Source organism: Equus quagga, chromosome 1, assembly GCF_021613505.1.
Source record: "Equus quagga isolate Etosha38 chromosome 1, UCLA_HA_Equagga_1.0, whole genome shotgun sequence".
Taxonomy (NCBI): Eukaryota; Metazoa; Chordata; class Mammalia; order Perissodactyla; family Equidae; genus Equus; species Equus quagga.
The window spans coordinates 60,981,270-61,001,466 of record NC_060267.1 but is presented as its reverse complement, the minus strand read 5'-3'; the positions used below and the strand labels follow the sequence as shown (position 1 = coordinate 61,001,466).

The 20,197-nt window shown below is 44.1% G+C and overlaps 1 protein-coding gene across 8 annotated transcripts in view; it reads left to right on the top strand.

Annotated features, from left to right (window-relative positions):
* Positions 1–22: 22 nt before the first annotated feature.
* FBXO10 (F-box protein 10) overlaps positions 23–20,197 on the top strand; it is a 48,567-nt gene continuing 28,392 nt past the window's right edge. For 2 of the 8 annotated variants that reach the window (XM_046669932.1, XM_046669940.1), the window contains exons 1-2: positions 23–464; positions 2,540–2,658. In XM_046669932.1, the coding sequence (XP_046525888.1) occupies positions 2,584–2,658 (75 nt within the window). In that variant the 5' untranslated portion in view covers positions 23–464; positions 2,540–2,583. Of the gene's footprint in view, positions 465–2,463; positions 2,659–5,217; positions 5,275–20,197 lie in introns of those variants that run through there. The other 6 variants (XM_046669890.1, XM_046669881.1, XM_046669919.1 and 3 more) reach the window with 6 other exon arrangements.

The following is a 20,197-nucleotide window of genomic DNA, read 5'->3' as shown; positions in this document are numbered from 1 at the left end:
CCCCGCCTCCGGAGGCCCGGGGCCGGGAGCGGGGCGGCCGGGGAGGGGGCGCGGGCGCCTGCGGGCTGCTCCCGGGGGCCTGGGGCGCCTCTCGAGGAGACCGGCCGCGGCGGCGCCCTCGGCCCTGGCGGCCCCGGGAGGCTCAGCCGCGCCGAGAAGAGCTGTGCCTTGCTTTCCCCTCCTGTCAAACGACCGGGCCGGGGAGGTGGATCTCCGCGCCTGTGAGGTTTTGCGAGTGTGTAAGTGAAGTCACAGAGGAAGAAGCGGACTCTCGGGATGGGGCGAGCCCTCACCTAGGAGCGCAGGAGCGAGCGTCTGGGCCGGACACCTATTAAGTGTCTTCTGTATTTTGTGCAAATCGTAAGCCTCTCGGAGACTCGGTTTCTCCATCTTGAAAGTCAAGGTGATAACTCCTGCCCTGCCTCCCTCATAGGACTGCAGCGAAGAACCCACAGGAAAGCCAGGTGAAGAGCCAGAACGCTCGAGTCAGGCAGACCTGGGTTCAAGTCCTGGGTCTGCCGCTTACCGGCTGTGTGACCTTGAGCCAGATAGGACCCTCATCTGTTAAAGAAGATGATAGTACTGAGCTCGTGAGGTTGCTGTGAGGATTGAGTGTAAAAAGGCTTAGCACAGTGTCCAGCACAGAAATGCTCGATAGTGCTGTTAATATAATTATTATTAAATTAGTAAGCTAGAGAGTGCCTCACATGAGGGGTGTTGAGAATAATCACACTTCAATTTCTATATATTTAGTCCTAAAAAGAGTTCTGTTTTGGTTTCCTAAGAAAGCGGCCAAGTGGGACCCTTTCTCCTTTTCTCTTCCTGGGCCCCCTTTGCCTTCTCATTTACAGTTGGCATGTGAACCTGTTGTTCCTAGCAAATGAGTCAGGCAGGATGGGAACATCAATGTACTCGAGCAGATGGCTATCAGATTCCCTCTGAGGGGAAAGAAAAGTGCCAGGCATGTGCTGCCACCAAATAAAGCACAGTGCAGTGATGGACTGTCAGAGCTGGAAGATGCCTGGGAGAGCATCTAATCCAGCTGTCTCCTTTTGCAAATGGAGACGGTGGACGCAGAATAAGGATGGGACTTTGATTTCCTCAGGACCCGACAGAATGCTGGCACTAGGTGGTGGAAAGAACACACACTGTTTACCAGACACTGTGCTTTCCCTGAGTTCTAACCTAATTCTTCATTTATTCAGCAAATGTTTATGGAGTACCTACTCTGTGCTTGTACACCTACTAGGAGCTGGAGAAGAAATATATATATTTTGTGTGTGTGTGTGTGTATCCCTCTGCTGGTTCTCAGTACATTTTATAGTAACAGTATGTTCCAGCTCCCAGTGAGCTTGCCTCATAGCAGCTGGTCCCAAAGGACAGAAGCACCCAGAGAGGCCTGAATTGTTTCATGATCAGTCACAGCAGCCCCAGAGCCCTTGTTGAAGCCTGATGAGACTTTAGAAACTGGAGAAAATGCTGCTTTGTCAGGGCTCTTAGGAAAGGATTTCCTTCTGGTCTGGAGCTCTTGGATTTCTTCTCTTTCTGGTTTCAGGCTTCTTATTGTTTCGAGATTTCTGAAAAGAGCCACTGTCACCGTGCTTCCGTTGGTTTCCATGGTTATCAGATGACTTGTATTTTTGTGGTAGCACAAGTAGCTGTTGAGGAATACATGGTCACTGTGGGTTTCTGTTTTCTGGTAGTGGTCCTCTTTTTTCAGTTGCAGTGCAGTCGTACTGTCCCTTCCTCCTCGCCTCCCTCCTGCCTGCCTCCTTTAGTTTAACAAACATGCATCCATGGGAGGGTCAAGAGGAGTGGGAATAAGTGGAAACAGATAAAAACATGTGTAGACTGTAGCTTAGGGACCTCTGAATCCTTGAGGGGATAATCCGAGGGCATTACCACGTGCAAGGGACCCATCAGTGCTGCTCTGATGAAGGTGTAGATTGGGAGCCGTTAAGAGGTCTCAAAAGTGGGAGAGGGTCTCCTGGGCAACCAAGAAGACTTCACATACCAAGATGCTTTTCAAGGAAGGTGTGAAAGAAATTCCTTGTCCCCGTCTCAGTCACATGGTAATAATAGATGGTCCAGGAAGCATTGTGTTCTTTCAGTGTGCCTTAATGAGTGCACCTTCTCTGGAGTCATGGTCATGGGCTTTGAGTGAAATGCCTAATTTCTCTCATTGACCCTCTTTCTGTGAGCTCAGTGACGTATTAGTTTCCTCTTCAAACACATGATATTGTGTACTAAAGGTGAATAAACAGAGACATTTGATTAAGAGTTTGTCTGTTTCACTTTAGATGTTTAACCTTTGTGTCTCATTTCACCAGTTAGGTTCTAATGCAGTCATATTTCTTTATTTTTCCAAGTAATCTTCCAAGTCCTTTAATGTCCTTATTAGTAAGAATTCCGATGTCTCCCACGTCCAAGCCCCCTGTGGGATTAAACAATCCAAAGAAGTCGCTTAGTCTTCCATTCTCCAGAGGAGAGAGAGCTGCAGAGTCTGAGCAGTCCACCCACATTGTTCTTTCTGACACAGCTATATGGTATCACTATTGAAGAGTTGTCCTGCACGGTCCAAGGATGTGTAGTCACTGCTGCTCAACACCCTCATTGGACCAGGTTCCTGCCAGCTTGATCCTATGCATGGATTCCAAGGTCAGAGCTCTTTTAGTTTATGCTCACATGCTTAGCTGTTCTCCCCCAAGCACAGCCTCTGGGCCACGTGTTAAGCCTGTCACCAGGCCGGGTTTCCCCAGTCTCCTGGTGAGTTCTCTTCAGGGGCATATGGGGCCCTTTCCTGCTAGCAGCCTTGGGCAGGGTCACCCCAGACCATCCAAGAGACTTCCCCGTTTTCAAACCTTTCATCTGGATTTGGAGGCTCAATCCTTTCTCCACTTCCTAACTCTGACCCACAGGTTTTTGGCAAATTGGTTCTACTTCCTGTCCAGGATTCTGCCTACAGAGGATTCTCAGAAATAACAACCTTCACCCAGATAGCTCCCCTAGGCCTTTGGGTGCCCACTCACCTTACTTTTCATATGTAGGAGGGGCCCTCTGGTGACTCTTGGTGAAGCATAGATCTGTTCCCAGGAAACAGTGTCTCTCTCTGTAGTCCTAAGAGAGTAGGCATTATTGAAATTTTCCTTGGCATGTTGTTAGGGATTTGGGGGGCAAGGTTTTAATTTAAAAATGAAGGATCTTCAGTTCCCTCAACTTTTCTAAGAATCAAACAATAATCACTATGTTTATTTCATTGTCTTTGTTTTAAACTTTTAAAAATATGATATGTAACAACGCATGCAGGAAAAAAACACAGATGTATCGTTAACAATTCCAAGGGAAATACACATGTACCTACGGCCTATGTCGAGAAATGGAACATTACCAGTACTCAGCAGCACCCGCCTCCAAATCAGAGCCTCCTTCCCAAAAGAAATCACTATCTGGACTTTCATGAGAATCATTTCTTTGCTTTCCTTTGTAGTTTTGTCGCCTATATTTGCATCATTAAACAATATAGTTAACTTTTGCTAGTTTTTTAACTTTATACATAGAGAATCATGCTGTGTGCATTTTGTGTTTCATTCTTTTGCTCAACTTGTTTGTGAGCTGCATGCATGTAATGAATGACCTTAGTTATTTTCATTGCTAACAGTGTTTCATGATATGCATATGCCACAGTATGTTTATTCAGCCTGTAGTTGACAGATGCTTGTGTTGCTTTAGTTTCTGAGTCTCAAGAACAGTTGCAGCCAAGAACATCCTTAGATGTTTTCTATTGTGTATGTGAACAAGTGTCTTTAGGTTATATATGTTGAAGTGGAATTGCTTTGCTAGAAAATGCCAAACTGTTTTCTAAGTGATGTACCAATTTACTTTCCTACCAGCAGTATATGAGAGTTCCAGTTGCTTCACAGCCTTGCAAATGCTTGATATTGTCAGTTATCAATTTTTAAACTACTCTCATGGGTGTATAATGATAACTCTTGTGGTTTTCATTTTCTTTTCTTGGTTGCCACTGATGTTGAACACTTTTTTATTGGTTAATTGGGTGGCCTCTTTTGTAAACTGCCTATTAAAGTGTTTGCTTATTTTTCATTTTTCTTATTGATTTGTCAGAGTTCTTTATATATTTTGGTTAGTGGTCTCTTGTCAGTTATACGTTTTAAAAATATCTTCTCATACTCTGTGACTCTTTTTTCACCCTCTTAAATAGTGGTAACTTAGATCCTATTCTCTAGAAGCATGGTCTGAAATGGGGATTCTTGTTCAAGTAATATATGGGGATAGATGCTCAGGAAAAGGAGAATGAAAGAAGCAGGATGGGGGAGGAGGGCAAGAGAGGTATAACAGGTGAGGTAGCAGTTCTCTGGAGAAAGGGACATTGTGAGTTATCAGCTGACCTTGTATCTGGGGGAGGGGTGTGCTAACCAATAAAGAGGATCTGGGTGGGGCACCAATAGTATTCCCTACAGTCCATTTGGATGCATTCCCTTATGTTAAGTTCAGTCTTTTAAGATGCGTCTTCTCCAGGATTCTGGGCGGTCACAATTTCTGGGAAAACTTACAAGAGGAAGATCAGTGGGGCTAACTACAGTCCCTGCTGCTCCAGTTAGTCCGGAGGTCTAACTGATACCCACCCTCCTCCTCCATCCTTCATTTTAACTCCCTCCTTTGTCCCTTGAGTGTGTGAGAACTCAGAGATGAAGCCATCTGGGTCTGGAAGTTTGTTGTCTTTTGTTATGTTGGGATTTTTTTCAGATTTTTTTTTTTCCTTTTTCTCCCAAAGCCCCCCGGAACATATTTGTGTATTTTTAGTTGTGGGTCCTTCTAGTTGTGGCATGTGGGACGCCGCCTCAGCGTGGCCTGATGAGCAGTGCCATGTCCTCACCCAGGATCCAAACTGGTGAAACCCTGGGCCACCAAAGCAGAGAGCGTGAACTCAACCACTCGGCCACGGGGCCGGCCCCATGTTATGTTATTTTTGAACACAGCTTCAATGTTTTTAATGGTTCTAGGACAATTTTAAAAATTTCTTCTTAAGTTACTTTCAGTAAGTAATATTTTTCTAGAAATTTGTCCCTTTGAAGGTTTCAAATTTATTTATATAAAGTTTATAATATTTCCTTGTTCTTTTAATATCTGCAACATCTGTAGCGATATCCCCCTTTCCATTCTGATTTCGTTTTTATGCTTTCCCTTTTTTTCCTTCAGTTTCAGTAGAGGTTCTTTTCAAAGAACTGACTTCTGTCTTCATTGATGTTCTCCATGGTAAGTTTGTTTTCTATTTCATTAAGTTCTGCTCTTTTATTTTTTTCATTCTACTTTCCTTGGATATATTTTGGTTTTTTCCTCTAACTTCTTGAAATGGATGCTTGGTTCATTAATTTTTATCCTTTTAATTTGTATTCTTTCCATTTAAGGCTACACGTTTTCCTCCAATTATTGCTCAGCAGGAGCTCAGTTTGAGTATGTCGTGTTTCAGTCATCTGTTGCTAAATATTTTCTAATTTCCATTGTGATTTCCCCTTTGACTCATAGGTATCTTAGAAATGTGTTTCTTAATTTCCAAACATGAGTGTTTTCTAGTTATCTTTTATTAACTGATTGGTCACTGAGCTTGTTCTGTATAATTTTAATCCTTTGAAATTTCTGTTAGGACTCTGTTTATGGCCAGTTTTTATAAATGTTACATGTATGCTTGAAAGTAATGTGTCTTCTATAGTTACTAGATTCAACGTTGTATGTAATGCCTTTAGATCAAGTTTATTAATTCAAATCTTCTTTATCCTCACTGATTTTTTTTTTTGCCCATTCTACCTATTATAGAGAGAAATGTGTTAAAATATCCAACTATATTTATGAATTTGTCTACTTCACCTTTTAATTTTTTGCTTTATATTTTTGAACCCTATTACTAAGTGCATACAGATATAAAGTTGTTCTATCTTCCTGGCGAATTTACCTTTTAGCCTTATGAAGTTGCTCTTTTTATCTTTAGTAAAAGAATTTTTTTTTGCCTTAACTCTATTTTATCTGATTTGAGTATAGCTACACCATCCTTTTTTGGTTAATCTATGCAGGGTGTATCTTTTCCCATCATTTTAGTTTCATCCTTTCTGTATCTATGTGTTTTAAATATGTCTCTTCTAGACAGCATGTAATTGGGTTTTGTTTTTTGTAGGCTGTTTTGTCTCTTAACTAGAACATTTAGTCCATATTCGTTTAGTAGAACCACTGATGTTGGGTTTAAGTCTGCCTTCATATTTTATGCTTTCCATGTACTTGTCTTGCTCATACTCCATTTCATTTTAGCTCTTTCTTCCCTTCTTTGGGGTTATTTTTTTTCTTTTCTTTTCTCCTTTTTTTTTTTTTCTCCCCAAAGCCCCCCAGTACATAGTTGTATATTCTTTGTTGTGGGTCCTTCTAGTTGTGGTATGTGGGACGCTGCCTCAGCGTGGTTTGATGAGCAGTGCCATGTCCGCACCCAGGATTCGAACCAACGAAACCCTGGGCCGCCTGCAGCGGAGCGCGCGAACTGAACCACTCGGCCACGGGGCCAGCCCCTCTTTGGGGTTATTTTTAATCATTCACTTTTTTTCCTTCTACTAGTTTGGACATTATGTAGTTGCTCTTATTTAATGGTTACCTTTGAAATTTTAATTTAACCAAAGTTGATAAATTATGGAGGTGATAAATATCCCCGCTTTTCTTTTGGTCAGGATGAGCACCTTAGACCACTTGAACTCTATCCCCTTCTGCTTAGTGGTAGACGAGTTCTAATACCTTGTGTCAGCTTTGATTAGAGTCATTTAAGGACCCACAGAGGGAAGAAATGTGATGAAGGAGGAACAAAATGAGAGAGCAAAGAATTTACTTGAGAAACTTTATATTTCTTGGGACTCTTTTGGTTGCAAGTGATCAGCTTAGACTGTCCTAACTTTAAAAAGAAAATCCGTTGGCTTACAAAACTGCAGAGCTGAATCCAAGGGCTCAAAAAATATTTTTCGGGCCCCCTCTCTCTCCATCTCTCAACCTTGCTTATCTTAATTTGGCTTCGTTCTTCAGATGATCTCTCCTGAGTTGTCGCCATCCCTGGCAAGGGGGATGGGATATTCTGATTGTCTACTTGGGGTCAAGTTTCCATCCTATGTGGTGGAGGGCTGAGGCACTGGGAATGACGGACCACCAGGACTACATGGAATGGGAGTGGAATTCCTCTAAGGAACCAAAAGAGGGAAGGTGTGCCGGGCAGACACAAGTTATTGCTACTGTGGTCCCCTACACTGAGTAATAGGTGGAAGAATGATGCAAAGAAAGAAGAGGGTTAGAGATGTTGTGTTTGGAATTAACTCACTTAGTCTGTAGAAGAAAAGAGGAGGAGGACGTCACCTGTTCAGGAGCCCACTAACAGAAAAGGAGGAGTCTGGTCAAACAGTTCCTTTGCCCACCAACCACTGGGCACTTTGGCATTGTTGGCTGAGGATGTCTTGGTGGGCCACAGCAGCAGAGGTGAGGGAGAGCTGGTGTGGGGCCCTCTCGTATGTGGAAATGTATTCAAAATGTTAGCAGTGGTGCTTGCTGTTCTCACAGCTCTTTCCGAGAGAAACTTCTGCATCCACAACCCTTGTTTATGTAGAGGCAGCCCCGGCCAGCCATGTTTTCTTCCATAAAATCTTGCTGTATCGCTAGCCCTATTCAAAACTTACTGGACCAGAGATGGACATCAGACCCAAGAACAGCCAGTTCATAGGATCACCAGGGACCTGTGATGTGACCTAGTGGAAGAAAAGATGCATGTTCTCTCTTAGAAATTTGAACTGGGGACTGCAGAAGGATGCTTAGTTAGAGAAATTGAAGCTGCAGTGTATACAGACAGAAGCCATGAGGTAGAATCAGGCCTTTGAGGAGTCCTGGCTAGCTGATAAATTATGAGGAAGCAGAAGCAACAAGGCAGAGAAAAGTTTGCGTAGACTTCAGGCAAGAGGAGAATGGAGCACACCCCTGGAGGGGTGAGTCATGTGATAAGTGAAGACCCACAGTCTCCAGCTGCTGTGGGTCCAGATCTTTCATTCTAGACTCTGGGAGACCCAGCCCTGCTATGGTCCTGTTCTTGGATTTCCATAAAATCCCATATCCTTAATAGTCCACATATACCCTTATGCAAAGCCCTCCCTTATTTGCACTTGCAATCAAAACACTCGCTAGAATGGATATTCAGAACTTGGGGCAGTGCCTGCATGGGTGAATTTCTGTTGCTGCCACGCTGTTCCAGTCATACAGTACTGAAAAGGAAAACTCGCTCTCTTTGCCATCGCATGGTTGGCAGCTACAAACCTTGTTGGCTCAGTTACATTAAAGAATCCTCTGCACTCACTCCTTGGCCTGGTGTGTGTCTGCATCGTAGCCAGGAAGGGGGCAGCGAGCCCCGCTCCCTCCATGGGCTCCTTGTTTCTCTACCTCACTACAAAAAACCCTAACTTGACTTATTGACCATACAATTTTTTTCCTAAGATGTTGGAGGGTTGGTTCAAATGCAATACAGAGAAAAAAAAAAGACGGGAATTTAGGGAAAGGGAAGCGTCATAGGAGAGAGGGAATTTATCACCATTTATTGTGTGTTTACCGTATGTCAGGCACAATGTTAAGTGATTTCCATCCATTCTGTCATTTCATGTGCAAAACAACTCCCTGAGGTATTGTTATCCCCACTTTTATAGATGAGGAAGCTGAGACAGAGGATGGTCTGACTCCACTGAATGTGTAATTTCGGGTGTAGAGTAACAATCAGTTGGTGTGGAATTGCCTCAAGCTGAGAGTGATTAAAGAGAAATGGCTGGGAAGCAGTTTGTGGCCGACTGGGAGGCAGGAGGTAGTGGGAAAGAGACACTGGTCACATCGTTCCCTCCACAGACATGCCGTCTGGGAGGAGGCCAGAGGGAGGTGGCCAAGATGTCTGGGTTGGCTGGGGTCCGCTGGGGGTGTTTATTGCTTGTTGCTGCTGTACTGCCCCCTGCTGGCCAGAGGTCTGCTGTCCCCTGGGGTGGATGGGCCTGTTTTCACCAGTTCTGGCTAGAGGTCCTAATCTTTGGGCCAGGCTTCCTAAGAGAGTTCTGCTTTGTCACATCCAACTCCGACACTGTGATACACTAATGCATGATAACTGCAGAATTAAATTCATTCTTGTTTCATGGTCTGTGAGTTTATGTGTCCGTAATGGTGAGGTTAGAAAGTCCTCTACCATCATTTCAAGTTAGGAACCCCAGAATCTCAGAAAGGGAACTAGGAAGCAGGCTGTTGTAGTGGAAAGAGCAGGGACTCTGGACTCCATCCAGCTGAGGAGCCGCAGCTGTGCTGCTTGCTAACTAAATAAAAAGCGGAGGAACAGTTTATTCCTGGAATTGGAGATAAGAAGACCACTGCCTCTTGGGTTGTTCTAAGCGCTCATTGAGATGACATATAAAAGCACCTGGTTTTCAGTAAGCCCTCAGTACACCTTTACCCCCCCCCCCCCAAGACCACCCAGTGACTGAGAACCAGGACCAAAACAGGTTTTGAGCTTCCCAACCCAGTGCGCTCTCCTAGGTGAACCACAGTGAACCGGCGCTGCATTGAGGGTGGGAGAGCTGGCCCTGGGGCTGCAGCCACACTCAAGAAAGCACCATACATGCATCCGAACACATTCTGGTCGGTGTCATCAAATTTCAAAGCTGACAATAAGAAACAGCTGGTTATTTCTCAGGCTGAAGACAGCTGAGATTTGAAGAAATGCTGAAAAGCCCAGCTGAGACTTTTGTCATCTTCAAAGTTTTGTTTTGTCTCATTTGCAATAGGCTGTGTATGTGTGTAGGTGTAGGTATGTGTACAGGGCCCTTACATGGTTCACAATATTTTGTTCTTTGTGTACTTTCAAACTAAAATCTACAAAACTAGGGAAATTTACTTTGATTTGAAGAAAGATCTAAAATTACTAACCCATTGCAGTTGCTCAGTTAATACACTTTGTACTTATTTACACTAGTGTTTAGTATGCCTCATAATGTGGGAGGAAATTTTCTTTTCCTTTGTTGATACTAAATAGAGTTCTGAGCTGTCCTCGATCTTTTGTTTCCCCCTTTTTTATTAAAAACAACGTTCCTGCCACTTTGATACTGATATGGCCTCCCTTAGGTGGGAAGCAAGTACATTTTCTTCGTTATACAGCGTCATTAAAGCAGAGTTAAGTCCTGTGGCCTCAAAATTACCCAATGAGGGAGAGGGAGAGCTCAATTAGAAGCCCATCAGGTCTGTTTTGCCTGAGTCACCTCAGTATGGGGTAGGGCCTTTTGTGCTGGGACTCAAGGCTGCTCCCCACTGCCCCCCAAATTAATGAAAACTCTGTGAACTGATCCATCTGGCCTTTCTCCCTGACCCCTTCAGACTCGGGGAGCTGCGGCCAGACCGAACTCCGTACTGTGTCTTCAGCTGGCTGGAGGTCGCCCTCCAGGGGCCTTGCTGACACTCCTCTGCCTGCAGTCTCCATCCTCCGGATGCCCCAGTCTATTCATGTCTCAGAGTCCAGCTCAGATGCCACCTCTTCTGTGAAGCTTAGCTTAATGGTTAAAAACCTAGTCTTTGGGGGTCAGGCCTGGCTTCAAAAGGGGCCTCTGCTGCTCTCTAGTAAATGATTTGAGGTAAGTCATTCATCACATAAGTTCTCTCTGGCTTAGTTTCTTCATCTGTAAAATGAAGACAATAATGCTTTAAATCAGCACTTCTTGGGGGCTGGCCCTGTCGCTGAGTGGTTAAGTTCATCCACTCTGCTTGGGCGCCCCGGGGTTTCACCAGTTTGGATCCTGGATGAGGACATGGCACCGCTCATCAGGCCATGCTGAGGCGGTGTCCCACATGGCACAACCAGAGACACTCACAACTAGAATATACAACTATGTACCGGGGGGCTTTGGGGAGAAGCAGCAGCAAAAAAAAAAAAAGAAGAAGAAGATTGGCAAGGGATGTTAGCTCAGGTGCCAATCTTTGAAAAAAAAATCAGTGCTTCTTAAGTGTATGGTGCACATGAGTTCTCTGGTGATCTTGTTAAAATGCCGGTTCTGATCCAGTAAGTATGGGCTGGGGCCACGAGTTGGCATTTCTAACCAGCTCCTAGGTCCTTGGAACAACACTGTGAATTGTAAGGCTTTAGAGAGGTGTTGAGAGAATACAATGAAATAATGCATGAAAAGTGGTTAATATTGTGCCCTTCAAATAGTTGTGCTTAGTCAATGGTAGCTGCTGCTGGTTTTGTTGCATTTTATTATTGTTGGCTGATTCCCCAAGCTGGAGGTCACACTTTTATTCTTTAAACAGGGGCTTTCCTCTTTTATGGCACTGAGCACTTTTTCCCTTGTTCTGTTGTTTTGGTTCTTTTTGAGGGGGTGGGGGTAGAGATATCTTTGTCTCCTGCCAGACTTGAGGGTGAGGTCTTTATCTTATTCCTGATTCCCCCGCGTGGTCTTCTTACACACAGCAAGTGTTGACAACACACTTGGGTTTTATTCACTTCTTTTTTATTCCACAGGGCTCTGTGTCGCGCTAGGGATTCTAGAGCTAATGGTTTGGATAGTCTCAGCTCTTCTACTATTCCAGATCATGGTGATGGTGGTCCATTCAGTAAATGTTTCCTGGGCACCTAATACCGACCAGGCACATAGTTCTAGACACAGTACAAAGCAATGATACAGTTTCTGCCCTTAAGGAGCTTACATTTTACTCGGGGGAGACAGACAATAAAGAAAAGCATGTTGTATAAAAGCTGATAGGCTCCTGAGAGTGGAGAATGCATCTCACTGATCAAGTGAATGTCCCCAGAGTCTATGTTCAGGCGCTCTCCACCGGACCACCCTGCCCCTGCGTATGCTCTCGCACTTTCCACAGGGCTGGTCTGTATGGTGTAACTCGGTACTTCCTCATGGCCCTTCACCCGCAAACCCACTCACACAGAGTGTTAGCGAGCTATAAGAGGTCCGGAGAGCTTTTATTCCTGACCCCAACTTGCCTACCCATCATGGTGCTCAGCAAACTCCATTGCCCAGAGAACCCCCCTCTCAGAAGCAGTGGGGGTCTCGACAGCAACACAAAACAGAGCACAGCTTTACTTCCAGTGCCTGACACTGACTAGAGTTCTGCCTACTTTTCTAAAGGGGTCCACTCCCAGTTTCTCCTCTACTGAGCCCTTCTCCATTTCCTGCCCTTTAGATTCTAGGCTGGCGAGGACTCGCTCATCACACTTCTCTCTCTCCACTCTCTCTCTAGTGATCTCATCCCATCCCATGGCTTAAATGTCACTCAGGGCTGTTCAAATGTCATTTCCTTAGAGACCTACCTTAACAGCCCCGTCTAAAATAGCACACGTGCGTGTGCACACACGCACATGCACACCCTATGGTCTGCGTTGTTTCTCTTCATAGCATTTATGTTATTATTTTTTAAATGTATTGTCTGACTTTGAAGGTAGGGCCTTTGTCTTGTCAGTACTTGGAACAGTGCCTACCACAACAGTAGATAATCAACAAATATTTGTGACCTTTTTCTTTGGAAATTCTCAAAATCCTCATGAAGTGTAGCAAGACAGTGGTCATTAGCCTGTTTACAGATGGGGAAGTAGGCTCAGAGAGATTAAAGGATTTGCCTCATGGGGCCAGCTGGGTGGCGCAGTGGTTAAGTGCGCACATTCTGCTTCTTGGCGGCCTGGGGTTCGCTGGTTCGGATCCCGGGTGCGGACATGGCACTGCTTGGTAAAGCCATGCTGTGGCAGGCGTCCCACATATAAAGTAGAGGAAGTTGGGCACGGATGTTAGCTCAGGGCCAGTCTTCCTCAGAAAAAAGAGGAGGATTGGCAGCAGTTAGCTCAGGGCTAATCTTCCTCAAAAAAAAAAAAAAAAGGATTTGCCTCAGGTCACAGGGCTGGGAAGCAGCAGAGCCTACAGGTTGAAAGCCAAGTCTTGTGGGACTCTCCTCCCGAGAGGGGTGCCTCCGCCTCTCCCACTGAGGCTGGGGACGCCAGGTGGCTCAGAGGCATGTGCCTACCTCCAGTGGGCTGTTAGGAGGGTGCCACACAGAGACCCTGTGTTCCCACACTCTTGGGAACACATAAAACAGGGACAGCTGAGGCCTACCCCAGGCCCTGCTCCCTCCCGTCCCAAACAAGTTCCCACAGTTGTTTCTCCAGTCCTTTAGAGGCCTCACACTCCAGGTGCACAGGCCCCAGGGGACATTCGGTGCTTTTAATTCCATACCTCTGAGGCCCCAATGGCAAAAAGGAATGGCAAAACTTGAATCCGTTTTTTTTAAGCGTTACCTGGTTATAGAAATCCCTGTGGCTGCATAGATCCCCATGGAGTCATGTGAAGATATAGTAAATAAAGCCAAATGGAACAACAGGGAATGACTCGAATAGAAGGAAGTCCTCATCTGAGGGGAGGAATTGTCAACCTCCTTCCAGATTTAGCCTTATTCTAGATTCAGCCCCGGGTGTTGCCTAGAGTCAGGACATGGGCAAGTCTGGAGGAAGGCAGGTGCTGAAGGATGGAAAATCCCCTGCTAGGGAATCCTCCTTCCCCTGAGAGGCCAGCTGCAAGGCCCTTTGCTTCCCACTGCGGGGTAGGCATCTTGGAACTCCAAGAAAAGTGAAGCCCCAGTAGTTCCTGTGTCAGGCGCCTTTGCCTAAAATCCCCAGAGACCCTCACATCATCCTGAGGGAAAGAAACTGTCATTTAACATTTGCAAAGTTGTCAGTTTCTGCTCTCCCTATTCTACCCAATATACCTCTCCTGGATGGATCTCCTTAAAACATAGCTATGATCAGGCCACTCCCCTCCTGAGGAACCTACAGTGGACAGAGTACAAACTTCTGAGTTTGCCCCTGAAGCCCTGTACCAAACATGCAACCTGCCCTATGAGAGAGCAGAACTCCAGTGCCTCCAGGGGGCCGGAACTGAGACAACTGGGGAGGTACCTAAGAGCTAGATTTCGGCTCAGTACTGGGGAAGATACTGAAGTCACTGCAGACTAGTCATGGAATGGGCAATCTCAAGGGGTCCAGGAGCTTCAGAATGGTGCCCTTTAGAGTTTCACATGCTTCATCAGTCAGGAATCGCTGTGTTATGCTGTAGTAACAAAAAGCCTGCCAGATTCTTCATGCCTTACCCCAGAACAAAAGCTTATGTTTCACGCATGGCGTGTGTCCATTCTGGGTCAGCAGGGGACTCTGCTCATCCTATTCACTCGAGGACCCAGGCTTCCAGAGTAGCCATCATCTCAAATGTTGCCAGTGCTGTACCAGGGCAAAAAGAGAGCTTTGGGTGATCTTGCATAGGTAGTTAAGTTCTCCAGCCGAGAACCAGCACACATCTCTTTTACTCAAAATTGACTAGTACTAATCATGTGGCCTCTCAACCACAGGAGGGACCTGGGAAACTGGAATAGTTGGTGAAGAGCACTCCCTCCCAACACAGTGTGCTTTGGATCTTTTCATCGTCACGGCAGTCCTTCGGGGTGGTTCTGGGAAGGCCCACCGAGGCTGGTTTAAAGCTCTTCTTTCCTCTTGAGCGCTGTAAGCTGCACTGGTGCTTAATTCTTCCTATCCCAGGTTGTTATTAGCTGTGTCCATTTCCTGTCACTTTTTCTCACCCTGCTATTCCCCACACTGCATAAGGACTATGTTTGCAAAACAAACGAACTGAGGAATAAAAAGGATTTTTATTCTTTAACTTTTTATTAGCAGTGGAACTTTAAGAATTTCTATGTAGAAATTTCTATATAGATGTAGCAATCTCATGTGGCAAGAAGGGTCCTTGAAGTTGTGTTTGTATAGTAAATTTACATAAGTTTGCAAACACTAATTATTTATCTAAAAATTGGGGTTGAGGCATGATGGCAATTCACCTCTATTTATTCATATACTTAGAAACCCTGTTACTAAGCATGTACTTTGTGCTACATGTTAGACAGTGTGTTTGGTTCTTGCTGTATTCCCTGTAACTCAGTTGTGGTCGCCCAGTGTATTCCTTATTGATGGGCTGCTATGGTAACTGTGGGAAACTCCTCTGGGACAGAAATTGGCAGTGCTGGGTGCTATGGGATGTCATATGGGCAGACAACTGTTGTCTGGGTTGAATGCTGTTACACAGTGAACAAGGTTCAAGTCAGCGGTGGGGTAAGATGCAGTTCCCAGGGTTGGTGGTTGTAATTTGGGTAGTTGTGCTTTGGGTCTCCTGAGAATTAGAATAGTGACCATTAGCAACATGTCCCAGGGGGAACCCTACTGGGTAGACCTGCAAATGGCCACATGGAAGCCTGTCACCTGGAAGGCTGTATAGATTAGGTTCCTTTAGGGTTAGCTGATTCACTCTTGAACGCCTGTCAGAGTTGTCCCTTGTAGAAGGACAGAACATCGTGGATGAGGCATGTCGGAAAGTAAACAGTATATGGTGCTCCCTGGAAGAACAGCGTACAGTTATAATCAGAGAAGCCAATAAATCAGAAAGTGGGAGGTGAGGACAAGGAGAACAAGGAGCCTAAGAGGTCAGTCAAAGCACTTAATAAGTATCCAAAGATACTCCTTCCAGATGCAGCAATTGGTCCTGGTTCAGATGAGAGGCCTGCTGGGAAGAAATGTGCAGGTGGTTGATAGTTTGTATACTTCCACATAGGAACTTGTTAAAATGGGGATGACTGTATTCTTCTGGTGGTTTTAAATCGAAGGAGCAAAATAATAAGGAAAAAAGAAGTGAAGTGAGGACAGCTAGAAAAGCACTATAAGTGAGCTCCTCTTAATAGGGAGATAAAAAATTCAGAAAGATAAATGTAAGCTGTGTGGGACACAGGATGAACAGAGGGGCAGCTGCTATGTGGGAGGAGGAGGCTGCATCTGAGCTAGTTAGCAGAAAGGGACTGTGTGAAGGTCAGGGCTAGCCAGAAGAAAGGTAATACATGAAGCCATTGAATTCAGAGAACCGTGTCCAGGTCACCAAGACCTTCTGGAGAGACAGCAAAGGAACATTTTTTATTACCTCATAAATGAGGAGAGCCAAGAACATAGTTGGCGGAGAGGGCCTGAGACTGAACTGCGTCTAACCCACTCCGAGTGGCCCTGGCATCAGAGCTCCTTTCTCCTGCAAATGACACTGTAATGATAAAAGGAGCATGCAAATTAGAAGAGTAATTAGAGGCAGAGCCGTGAAAGGTCTGGGGAGAAGTTTGGGAGAGATGTGGAGTGCAAAGATACGAAGTTGTAAGGATAGAATGAGTCATGGGAGAATGAAATATTAAAGGTTCACTAACCAGAGGTCCTGCTCACCTGTTTCTTCCCCCACTAACTCTGGTCAAGTCCATTGTAGGTAACAATAAATCATGTAATTATCTCTTCTGGTTTGCTTATTGGCATCATTTCCTGAAAGAACCCATAGCCTGGGAAAGAGCAGAATCCTAGTCTCATAGAACTTGGGACAAGTGGACCTGGTACTGGAGTAATCTAGATACCCTGTTGCTTGGAATGATTTTCTTATCTTTTCTGTTGTTCTGAATACTTGGAGTAGAGAAGGGGGTCAACAGCAGGTATTGATCCTTCAGACGTCAAATATCCAGTCCCTATGCCAAAGAAACCCACAGTCCAGTGGAGGAGACAGAAGTCCACTGAAACAGCTTAGAAACAATGACCAAACTTAGCAGAAATAAACATCTCTAATACCCAGATTGTCGTCTTGAAATAGTACTTCCGTTAAAAGAAACCAGGACAAAAATAAGCTCAGCTGATTTTTGACAAAAGTGCAAAAGCAATTCAATGGAGGAAGGATAGCCTTCTTAACAAACAGCGCTGAAATAAGTGGATATTCACGTAAAAAAATTTAACGTCAACCACTACGTCATACCATAACAAAAATTAATTTGTGATGGGTCCCAGAACAAAATGTATAAGTTAAAACCACAAAGCTTTTTGAAGAAAATGTAGGAGAATATCTTCATGACATGGGGGCTTAGCAAAGGGTTCTCACTGAGTTGCAAGAAAGCAATAATCATTTAAAATAAAAAGGTAAGTTAAACTTCACCAAAGTTAAAAATTTCTCATCAAAAGATACCATTAAGAAAATGAAAATTCAAGCTACACACTGGGAGAAGTTATTCACAGAATATATGTCTGGCAAAGTGTATATAAAGAAGTCATATAATCCAATAATAAAAAGACAACCCAATTTTAAAAAATAGACAAAAGATTTGAACAGACCCATCAAAAAGGAGATATATAAATAGCCAATAAGCACATGAAAAAGTGTTCAACATCATCAGTCACGAAGGAAATGCAAATTAAAACAAAAATGAGATACCATTACCTACCCCCCAGGATGATAAAATGAAGACCAACAACAATAAATATTAGTGAAGTTGTGGAGCAGTGGTGTTTCTTAGACATTCTTGGTGAGAGTGCAAAATGGTGCAACTTCTTTGGGAAAAGGACCCAGCAATTCCACTTGTAGGTATTTACTGAAGAGAAGTTAAAACGTATGTTCATAAAGCATTTGTATGAGAATATTCACAGCAACATTATTCATAATATCCCCAAACTGGAAACAATTGTTTTCCATCAGTAGGAGAATTGATTTTTTTAAAAACTGATATATTAATACATTATACAATGACATATTACCCAGCAATGAAAAGGGATGAACTACTGATACACGCAACAAAATGAATGAATCTCAAAAATGTTATGCTGAGCGAAAGAAGCCTCGCACAAAAGCATACATGCTCCATTTATACGAAATTCTAGAAAAGACAAAACTATCTATTGTGGAAAAATCACAACAGTGGTTTCCTCTTAGGGTTAGGGTAGGAATTGACTGAGAAAAGTCATGAGGGAACTTTCTGGGGTGACAGTAATACTCTATTTATTGATAGGGGTTTGGCTTACACGTGTGAATGCATTTGTCCGACTTCTCTAAATGCACACTGCGGTACATCTGTATCATGGAATACTACTCAGCAATATCAGGGAACGAACTAGTGATACACACAATGTGGAGGAATCTCCAGGGAATTAAGCTGAGTGAAAAAAGGCCAGTCCCAAAGGTTAGGCACTGTATGATTCCACCTATATGACATTTTTTAAGTGACACAATTTTAGGAATGGAGGACAGTGATTAGGGACGGGGAAGAGGAGTCAGCAGGTGGTAGGTGTGATTATGAAAGGGTACCCTGAGGGGTCCTTGTGGTGTTGGAACTGTTCAGTGTCTTGACTGGTAGTGGATACATGAACCTACACAGGTGATAGAATTATCCAGAATGTAATATAGGCACAGACACACACAAAAGAGTACAAGTGAAACGGGGGAGATCTGAACAAGGTCGTGGATCGTATCAGCATCACAGACTGGCTGTGATATTACACTAGATAAAATAGACAGCTAGATGTTTTATACTAAATTTAAAAACTAGATAACATACTGTTCTGCAGAATGTTAGCACTGGGGGCAGCTGGGCAAAGTCTATACGAGATCTGTGTGTATTTCTTACAACTGCATACAGACCTATAATCATCTACGATTATCTCAATAAAAATTTCAATCAAAAAAGTTCTTAGAGAAATGTCTGATACCCTGTCTGGGCAGGAAATGTGAAAAATGAGCCAGGAACATCTTGACATACCACATAGCAAGGAAGCTATCAAAGATTACCGAGGTTGTGTCAAAAGAATTGAGGCCAAAGATGGCTCAATTTGATCTTCAGTAAGAACAGCAATTTCACAGACTTGAAACCTGTAAGATATGTTTATAATAATAATAATAGTTCATAATAATAGTTTAAAAACACACAAAAAACCCCAAATTGGTCACCTTCAAAGAATAAGAGGGAACCAATTCATTAGCTTGAAACCTGGGAAATGAAAGAGTCAAGCTGGCCTTTCTTAAGTGTACTGGGTAACCAAATGGTAGATGAAGAGAAGATGTCCTAATAAAATTATTTCAGCAAACAAATCAAAACCAAATGATCAGAGTATCATCATTTTGTTACCTTCAGTGAAGAAATAGCATTGGACATCAGTGGACACCAACATCAAAAAAGAGACAGCCAGGGGCTGGCCGGGTGGCGCAGCGGTTAAGTTCGCACATTCTGCTTCCGCAGCCTGGAGTTCACCAGTTCAGATCCCAGCTGCAGACATGGCATCGCTTGGCAAGCCATGCTGTGGCAGGCGTCCCACATACAAAGTAGAGGAAGATGGGCATGTATGTTAGCTCAGGACCAGTCTTCCTCAGCAAAAAGAGGAGGATCGGCAGCAGATGTTAGCTCAGGGCTAATCTTCCTAAAGAAAAAAAAAGAGAGACAGCCAGACATGTGGATGTCTCCTGACAAAAAGACACAGTGTCACTTGTAGCCTGGTTAAACGCATGGAACCTGAGTCTGATCAAACCTCGAGATCCAGGTGCCAGTATGCAGGCAATACAGATGATGGGGTCACAAGTTGAACTCTCCCATGAGAATGCGCAGAGTCAGCAAAATTCAGACTATGAGAAACTATGGTCAAATGGTTCATCTTCTTCAACAGATCAGTTGTAAAGAAAAGGGAGGGATGGAAGGGGAACCTGTAGATGAAATGAGAATCAAACACATGTCAAGCTAAAAACCTAAGGACAGAACTAAAACTATAGTATCTAAGGATGCCTACTTAGGTGATAAAGCCACAAAGAAAGCTAAGGAAGTGATTACCACTTTCACATTGGGGAGGAGGATTGGGATGGGGCACATGGAGAGGCTTCTAGAGTGGCTGGCAAAATTCTGTCTTTTGATCTAGGTGGCAGTCAAGAGGATGCTTGCCTTATCAAATGACTCGCTAATCTCTCCATTTGCTTTGTGTACTCTGTTTTGTTTTACATTTAGAAAGGCTGTGATAGAGCTGTTCTCTGGGTGCTATGGGAGGCCAGAGGAGGCACTTAATATTTAAGACAGGATAAGGAAAGGCCCTCTCAAAGGAATGTTATTGGGAAAATGAGGGTCAGTGGGGTGAATGTCAGAAATAAGGCTAGAGAAGCCGACAAGCTCATGACCTGTCTTCTGTACTGGGCTTTGTCCTAGAAGCCATGGGGAGCCACTGAGGAATTTTAAGCTAAGTGGCATGACCAGATTTATATTTTAGAAAGATTCCCCTGGCAGCTGTATGTCAGAT